Here is a 9197-nt window from a genome sequence, read left to right on the forward strand (position 1 = left end):
GGTTTGCCCCCGTGGTCGGTTTGCCCCCGTGCTCTGGGTTTGCCCCCGTCCTGGCACAGCCGCACACAGCTTGAAAATAAAAAAAAAACAACTCACCTTGCAGCCCCTGCTCCTCCGCTGCGCGCTGCCCTCAGTCAGTTCGGCGCCGCCTACTGACGCCCCTCCGTCTCCTAGGCAACAGGCCTGCGGCTCAGGAGAGGAGGCATGTCAGAGGCAGGAGAAATGTCTCCTCCGCTCCAACACCAGTTTGTACTGTCGGCGCGACCACACCGACAGTACAAAGTGGCTCAGTGTGGCGACAGCGCGCGTGCCAACACAAAGGGCTCTGCGTGCCCAGTGTGGCGCGCGTGCCATAGGTTCGCCATCACTGATCTAGACAATAGTATGCACATGTTGTCGCCACTGAGTGTTGGACGCATAACACTTAAGGCCCCATTACACGCAACGACATCGCTAACGAGATGTCATTGGGGTCACGGAATTCGTGACGCACATCCGGCCTCGTTAGCGACATTGTTGCCTGTAAAGCCCCCTTTAGCCTCTGTGATTTAATGAAGAGCAGACACAATGTACGTATGTAGAAAGCCACATTAAGGTCATAATGTATCAAGGCAGTCCTCTCATTGTCTCCAATAAAGTGCTTTTGTTTCATCATTGTCACGCAGTTATATAGGTATTTTTGGACATACATTGGAGCATCTTAATTGGCTCAGCTTATCTCTTACATAGTGCTGACATTAACATGTACAGTCTATCCTATTGGCTAAATGTTAGTATCCTTTGCACCCAACTTTAAGACGGGCTTTGCACGTTGCGACATCGCAAGCCAATGCTGCGATGTCGCACGCGATAGTCCCCGCCCTCGTCGCAGGTACGATATCTTGTGATAGCTTGCGTAGCGAAAATTATCGCTACGCCTGCTTCACATGCACTCATCTGCCCTGCGACCGTCGCTCTGGCCAGCGACCCGCCTCCTTCCTAAGGGGGCGGGTCGTGCGGCGCCATAGCGATGTCACATGGCAGGTGGCCAATAGCGGCGGAGGGGCGGAGATGAGCAGGAGCAGGATGTAAACATCCCGCCCACCTCCTTCCTTCCGCATTGTGGCCGGCGGCAGGTAAGGAGATGTTCCTCGCTCCTGCGGCTTCACACACAGCAATGTGTGCTGCCTCAGGAACGAGGAACAACATCGTACCTGTCGCGGCACCGGCATTATGGAAATGTCTGAGCCTGCACCGATGATACGATAACGACGCTTTTGCGCTCGTTCATCGTATCATCTAGGATTTACACACTACGACATTGCAAGTGACGCCGGATGTGCGTCACTTTCGATTTGACCCCACCGACATCGCATCTGCGATGTCGTAGTGTGCAAAGACGCCCTTAGAGTCTGGGTGGGCCATACACTTCTTAGTTTCAAATACCTGAGCTTCCCTTAGTTTCAATTTAAATAAAAAAGATGCACGTGAACCTCTTATCTACAATAAACAATAGAATCCATTACACAGGGAGAAGAAATACTGTATATGTGCACACAAACTTAAAATGGAGTCTAGATAATTAAGATATGATCATTATAGATCCTGTTATCACACAAATCATGGAAAAGGTTTCATGAAACACAATTGCAAAAAGAATTTTTATACAAAAATACACGGGCAATAAAAGTGGTATTCTTTTTAGTAAAATAAAAAGGAATTGAAAATAACATCCCTGTTAAAGAAAACCAATCATGTCATTTATTCATAATAAACGGCTCCTATTTAAATATAGTTTAATTAGAATGCATTATTAACATCTTTCTAAAGCTAAAAATCCCTGTCTATAATGAAGAAATCCCACTTTTAATGTTTACTAACTTCCACACTTTCCAATCACATGGATGGTGCTGGATACCTCTACAGATATGGTTGTCCAGACACTATTCATGCCCTGCTCATACTGATTGATTACCTGCACAGCCACAACATCACACTGATGTCTGTGGATATACTATACCTGTGGGTTGACAGCACATTGAAGTCGGTGTACACACCAGCTTCATCTGTCATTAAGGGTGCTTTACATGCTGCGACATCGCTAACGATATATCGTCGGGGTCACGTCGTTAGTGACGCACATCCGGCGCCGTTAGCGACATCGCAGCGTGTAACACCAACGAGCGACGTTCAACGATCGCAAAACCGTCAAAAATCGTGGATCGTTGAAACGTCGCTCCTTTACCAAAGATCGTTGTTGGGGCTTGCCGCTGGTTGTTCCTCGTTTCTGCGGCATCACACATCGCTATGTGTGACACCACAGGAGCGACGAACATCTCCTCACCTGCCGTCCACCGGCAATGAGGAAGGAAGGAGGTGGGCGGCATGTTCCGGCCGCTCTTCTCCTCCCCTCCTCTGATATTGGGCGGCCACTTAGTGATGCCACAGTGACATCGCTATGACGCCGAACGCACCTCCCCCTTGAAGGAGGGATTGTTCGGCGGTCACAGCGACGTCGCAGAAAAGGTATGTGCGTGTGACGCTGCCGTAGCGATAGTGTTCGCTAAGGCAGCGATCACCAAATGTAGCACGAATGACGGGGGCGGGTGTTATCGCTCGCGACATTGCTAGCAATCGCTAGTGATGTCACAGCGTGTAAAGCACCCTTTAGTGTATGCTCCTAAAGCTGTTGGTTGTGACAGGCTTCATACATGTGTGGCACCCCAGTGGTCATGGGAGCCACAGTGGCGTTGTTCTCCTCACCAGGGGGCAATGCTATGCCTGGAAGCAGTAGAGAGACCTCTATGTCAGGTATAATCACACACAACACTTCCTAACTCAGGCCAGAAGGGGGAGCTCAAGTCCTGGTTGGGACGAGCTTCCCTGTGCATTCTGGGCTGGGGAGGGGTTAGACAGGGAAACAGGAAGAGAGACCTCAGAACACGAAAGGCGAGGAAAGAGACTGCTCGCTGTAAGAGAGCTGTTGCATAAGCTTTCCAGGACTGAGAGCTAGAACCAGGGGTTCTCGGCTGTCAGGTGCTAACGGCCCAGCAAAAAAACCCAGACAGCAGGAGATTCCACATCTCCTGGCTCACCAGAGACTGCCAAGGCAAAGTAGCACCATAGAGCCCGAGGCCACAGAAATACAAGCGGGCCCTGCATCAGGCTCATGCTGCCCGCCACAAGGGGCAAGGCATATGGCATCTAAAAAGAGGGACGCTGTGCTGCTTCAGGCCACAGCGACTCATACAGAGAGACCTCCAACCCACCTGGCAAGGAGAGATTCCCCACTGCTACCGGGCTGACCGGACCACTGTAACTCGGACCATAACAACTAACCAGTAAAAGGTAAAAGAAACTACCGGCCTGTGTTCTCCAGTTACTGTCGGCATCCTCAGCCCTGCACCCCAGCGTACACCACCATAGACTGCCACCCCCATCATCCTCCCTGGGGCCCGCTCTACCTGTGGGGAGCAGAACTATCCCGGCTGCAATACCATCAGCCCCAGAGGACAGCATCCACAGCGACGGCTAATCCCTGGCCGCACACCACAAGTGGCTTCACGAGACAATCATCCTCATCATCCACTACTACCCTCATCCTCTCCATCCCATCCATCCCTTCCGTGGACACCTCGGGGTCACGAAACTGGGCAAGACACCCGTGACATCCTCTGACCCTTCACTGGCCCAGCGACAAGTATCCCCCCAGACCCCGTGGGGTGCTCCACATTCAGTGACCGTGCATAGCAGTGGTGGGAGCAGCGTGGTCTGGGTAGTTACACCATGCACGTAGCCTGTGACAACCAGAAGTTAGGGATATACACTGGGAGCTGGTGCGGGCGGGATTGCCATGGATATTATTGTGATGTTGGTGCTGTTTAGCCCATGAATCAAAATAAGGAGGGGGGGAATAGTGTCTGCAGCACCACCTATATGACGAGAAACTGGGGAGGTAATAAAACATTGAGGGTGCATTCGGTTGACCGTATAAATCAATCCAAGATTGAATCATAATGCTTAAACTGGCCCCGCGTCTCCCGACCCGAGCATGACAGGTGCATAGTAATATATAAAGCTGTCAAGTTCAGATTGGGAGAGCCGTGACCACTCTGTGCATTGTGGTCCAATCTCGGACTGATTTATAAAGTCATCTGAATGCATGCTAAATGTGGCTTTGTCATTTTACACCCGGATGTTTAACTTTAGAAATACATGTTAGGGATGCTTGACACATAACCAATACAGCAATTGGGGCAGTTTAGAAGGGATAATGATATGACAGGATCTCTTTTACTTGTAAAATTATATATTCAGCTCTTTAAAGTTTTAAAACTAGGTGATAACCAATATTATATCATTAGAGTATATTCACACTGTGCAGTTTTGTATGTCTTTTTTGCCATCACAAATGGCTAATCTAAAAATACCTAGCCTATCTGATCCTATCTTGAGCTAAATAAGTGTCTCAGAAACCGCACTGTGCTGCACTGTGTGAATATGTAAAAACAAAAAAGTGAGCCGGAGTATGAGATGGTATACATGGAACTTGTGAGACCATGTTCACACTGGCCATGAGACAAAGAGAAACCAAGGAAAAAAATTGTGAAAACATACCCTGCTGTAACTAAATAAAAGCATAGTGCATATAAACATAGGGTACTTAGTAAACACTGTTTTTGATCAAAAAAAGCATAAAGCTATCCCACCAACGCCAAGGTGTACCCAGTTGGGATAGTACCTACACTCTCTAATATTAAAACCTTACCATGGGTCTAAAATAGGCCTCAATGTGGCTAAGGGCTGAGAGCGACCGGGTCCCAACAGGACACACACAGTCAGGGGGATTCACAGAATGAAATGTCCAGCTCGCTGACAAGGGGGCCACTCCCCTTTTTTTGATCAAAAACAGTGTTTACTAAGTACCCTATGTTTATATGCACTATGCTTTTATTTAGTTACAGCAGGGTATGTTTTCACAATTTTTTTCCTTGGTTTCACTGTGTGAATATGGCCTGAGGATGCATTCTTGGTGTAGCGGTGACATCCAGCTTTCGAGCCTCCAGAGTTGCACTTCTGCCTCATTATGGAGAAGCAAGGGCTAAGGGACATGTATAGTGCTTTGGTTATTCACTTTACATTTTAATTGAGTGTTTTTCATTATGCAGTTGTGAGTATATATAGTTATTCCGCTATCTAAACAGTTGTATGAAAAGAACTAACGATAATCTTCTGATTTACAACCAGATGATGTATTGTGAAATAAGCATTACCGTAGAAATTCATCCTCCGTCTGCACCATGAGCGAATACTGCCAGCAACTAAAGTGTTAAAGACGCTAGAATCTGGTTGTTCTGTTTTATGGAAAGTATAAAAAGGTCCTCTTTAACTGCATCATCTTACACAGGACATAAATAATAGGAATTGTTGTGCAACTAGACCCTTATGGGGCCCCTGAACAATTGCCATTTATGGAACTGAAGGAATACATTTCCCGTAACAATGTGGTATGGTTGGGATATGATTTACCACGCAGAAGGCTTTGTGTAATAAGAAGCATTAATATCCATGCAAGGCCTATGGCAGTGTTTACGCTTTAGGTTACTAGAATTTAGAGCATTCATGGCCTATGGTGTTTAAAATGATCCAGAATTGTAATCCGGGTCACGTGTAAGAACAATGAAATATTATAATAGGAGTCTTTAATAAAATCTGAATACAGTCAATACAATACTTATAGGCACTTCATCAGAGACACTCATTAATCTGCTTATATTTGTTTTTCGTCGTATTTTTGGTTTTCTGGGACATTCAGCGGTAGGAAAAATCATGACTCCCACCTTGTGCTTGAGATTCACAATTGAAATATCGAATAAGGTTCATTTATTTACATAGATTTTAACTGCCAAATGCTGGGTTTATATGATAAATGTTCTCTGATGGCTACTTTCTAGCCAATCAGTAGTCATTTCAAGGGGTTTTCCAATGTAATAAAATGGAACCAATCATCTAACTCAAAAGGCAGCCTATCCTAGTCACGTGTCAGCCCAGGCTGAACTCTGATGAAACACTGCTCGCGAGACCTGTATTTCAACTGACAGGAGCAGCATTGTAAGCAAATATACCTCCATTGAGCCAAGAAGTGTGTGATAGGAAAATTAATAAATATTCTTCTCAAGACTGACTGAGCACAAATTATTTTTTTTCTCCAGCCTTAGTCCTCCGTTCTCAGTCAGCCAAGAAGAAGACATATTTCTTCTCAATTGACAGTGCTAGTATATGTGCTTATGCTAGCTCCTGTCATTTAGACATAGGTGTCGGGAGCTATTTTTTTTCAGGCAGCAGCCTGTCGTGACATATGACTAGGACAGCTACTGTTTGAATAATGTGATGGGAGCCATTTTATTACATTCCTGTTTAGAAATGTCGACTACACAAATCATGTTATCACCATCACAACTCCTGTATACATGGGGTGATGTAAAATCACTGTGCCTGACATGTAACTAGCATTTTTTTTTTGTTTGTCCAGTGTTTGCCAGCCTTTTTACACTGGCCCACAATCAGGAAAGAGCATTTATACAAACACGAATTTCCCAATTTTCGTACAATCTAAATAGGTCCTTAGGGTACATCAAGTTGTGAAGCTGTTATAAAAATATAATCACTAACGTAACTGTTTATTCTTTGCAGGAGAAGGAAAGAACAGAAACAACAAAGGAAAAGGGAACAAGAACAAGAACAGAAACACGGGGACAGGAAATAAGAAGAAAAGAAACCAACAAAAAGTAACGTCAATGCCCATCACTCCTTCTGTTCCAGCAAAGTAGCTGTCACTATAAGGTCCAGCACCCAGAGAATAATGCTGCTATATATCTAAGACGCTTTCTTGAACTGGAGCACTGCTACAACTTAAGCACCTACACAATTGGCAAATGATTATGGAAATCTTATGGTTTGAAAATGGAATTTATACTGCCATTAGGATGGGACAGTTTTACCCAGGACTTCTCCAGAGTACAAAAAAGGGGTAAAGAGCTATTTGTTGAACAATACAGGAAAGAAACGACTTTCTGGTCACCAGATAACACCTTGAAGGTGGACGCTGAAGATATTTTAACTTCAGTAGAAGTTACAAAGGCTGGAAATGGTTTTGAGAATCACTAATGAACTGTGGGTTTTCATGTCGCCTAGAATATTCCCCACTGTTCCCCGCTCTCCCTCCCTTTAAGTCTATGTTTTCAGATGTTTGTATGACTTAATCTTTGGGGAGTATATGTTAAACATTTGTGACCCGTGGTTGTGGTCATCGCTATTAAACTACTTCAGAAGAAAACAAGAAAAATAAAGAACTGCGCAAGCTTCTGAAGAATGATGTTAAGGACATGTACCAATGAGTATGAGGCAGTGACAATGAACTAAAAAAGTTTTATTTTCAAATGGATTTGTAAGTGTTTTATTGTTACAAAAAGAAGGTAATTAAATATAACATAAGAAAAAAGGTCATGTATGAGTGAATGCACACACAGCATACAATGGGTATGATTTTATAACTGCTTACATGAGCCTTGGGCTGATGGCTTTACCCGTTGCTTGCAATTATAGATGTTGTGGGTTTCAGTCCCAGGGAAATGCACAAAAAAAGATAAAATTAGATTTTGAGGTCCCTTCTAACTTTAACAATCTATGATTAAAAAGAAAGCTATGGGGGTCTTCAAATGTTATTTACACCCTTGAGTCTAAAGGCCGCTTTACACGCTGCGACATCGCTAAAGCAATGTCGTTGGGGTCACGGAATTCGTGACGCACATCCGGCCTCTTTAGCCATGTCGCTGCATGTGACACCTACGTGCGATCGTAAATCGTCGCAAACACGTGCAAAATCGTTTATTGTTTACTAGCTCCCCTATTCCCAATTACCGTTGCTGCAGGAGGTACGATGTTGTTCCTCGTTCCTGTCGCAGCACACATCGCTATGTGTGACACCGCAGAAACTATGAACCTCAACTTACAGTTAGGTCCAGAAATATTTGGACAGTGACACAATTTTCGCGAGTTGGGCTCTGCATGCCACCACATTGGATTTGAAATGAAACCTCTACAACAGAATTCAAGTGCAGATTGTAATGTTTAATTTGAAGGTTTGAACAAATATATCTGATAGAAATTGTAGGAATTGTACACATTTCTTTACAAACACTCCACATTTTAGGAGGTCAAAAGTAATTGGACAAATAAACCAAACCCAAACAAAATATTTTTATTTTCAATATTTTGTTGCGAATCCTTTGGAGGCAATCACTGCCTTAAGTCTGGAACCCATGGACATCACCAAACGCTGGGTTTCCTCCTTCTTAATGCTTTGCCAGGCCTTTACAGCCGCAGCCTTCAGGTCTTGCTTGTTTGTGGGTCTTTCCGTCTTAAGTCTGGATTTGAGCAAGTGAAATGCATGCTCAATTGGGTTAAGATCTGGTGATTGACTTGGCCATTGCAGAATGTTCCACTTTTTTGCACTCATGAACTCCTGGGTAGCTTTCGCTGTATGCTTGGGGTCATTGTCCATCTGTACTATGAAGCGCCGTCCGATCAACTTTGCGGCATTTGGCTGAATCTGGGCTGAAAGTATATCCCGGTACACTTCAGAATTCATCCGGCTACTGTCTGCTGTTATGTCATCAATAAACACAAGTGACCCAGTGCCATTGAAAGCCATGCATGCCCATGCCATCACGTTGCCTCCACCATGTTTTACAGAGGATGTGGTGTGCCTTGGATCATGTGCCGTTCCCTTTCTTCTCCAAACTTTTTTCTTCCCATCATTCTGGTACAGGTTGATCTTTATCTCATCTGTCCATAGAATACTTTTCCAAAACTGAGCTGGCTTCATGAGGTGTTTTTCAGCAAATTTAACTCTGGCCTGTCTATTTTTGGAATTGATGAATGGTTTGCATCTAGATGTGAGCCCTTTGTATTTACTTTCATGGAGTCTTCTCTTTACTGTTGACTTAGAGACAGATACACCTACTTCACTGAGAGTGTTCTGGACTTCAGTTGATGTTGTGAACGGGTTCTTCTTCACCAAAGAAAGTATGCGGCGATCATCCACCACTGTTGTCATCCGTGGACGCCCAGGCCTTTTTGAGTTCCCAAGCTCACCAGTCAATTCCTTTTTTCTCAGAATGTACCCGACTGTTGATTTTGCTTCTCCAAGCATGTCT

At 44.7% G+C, this 9197-nt stretch overlaps 1 protein-coding gene across 1 annotated transcript in view; it reads left to right on the forward strand.

Annotated features, from left to right (window-relative positions):
- The window catches only part of RSPO1 (R-spondin 1), a 328988-nt gene extending 320799 nt beyond the window's left edge, over positions 1-8189 (forward strand). The window contains exon 6 of the mRNA XM_075334080.1: positions 6673-8189. Coding sequence (XP_075190195.1) covers positions 6673-6809 — 137 coding nt within the window. The 3' untranslated portion in view covers positions 6810-8189. The remainder of the gene's footprint in view (positions 1-6672) is intronic.
- The last annotated feature ends 1008 nt before the right edge of the window (positions 8190-9197 follow it).

The sequence above is a fragment of the Anomaloglossus baeobatrachus genome, chromosome 2 (assembly GCF_048569485.1).
Source record: "Anomaloglossus baeobatrachus isolate aAnoBae1 chromosome 2, aAnoBae1.hap1, whole genome shotgun sequence".
NCBI classification, from domain to species: domain Eukaryota; kingdom Metazoa; phylum Chordata; class Amphibia; order Anura; family Aromobatidae; genus Anomaloglossus; species Anomaloglossus baeobatrachus.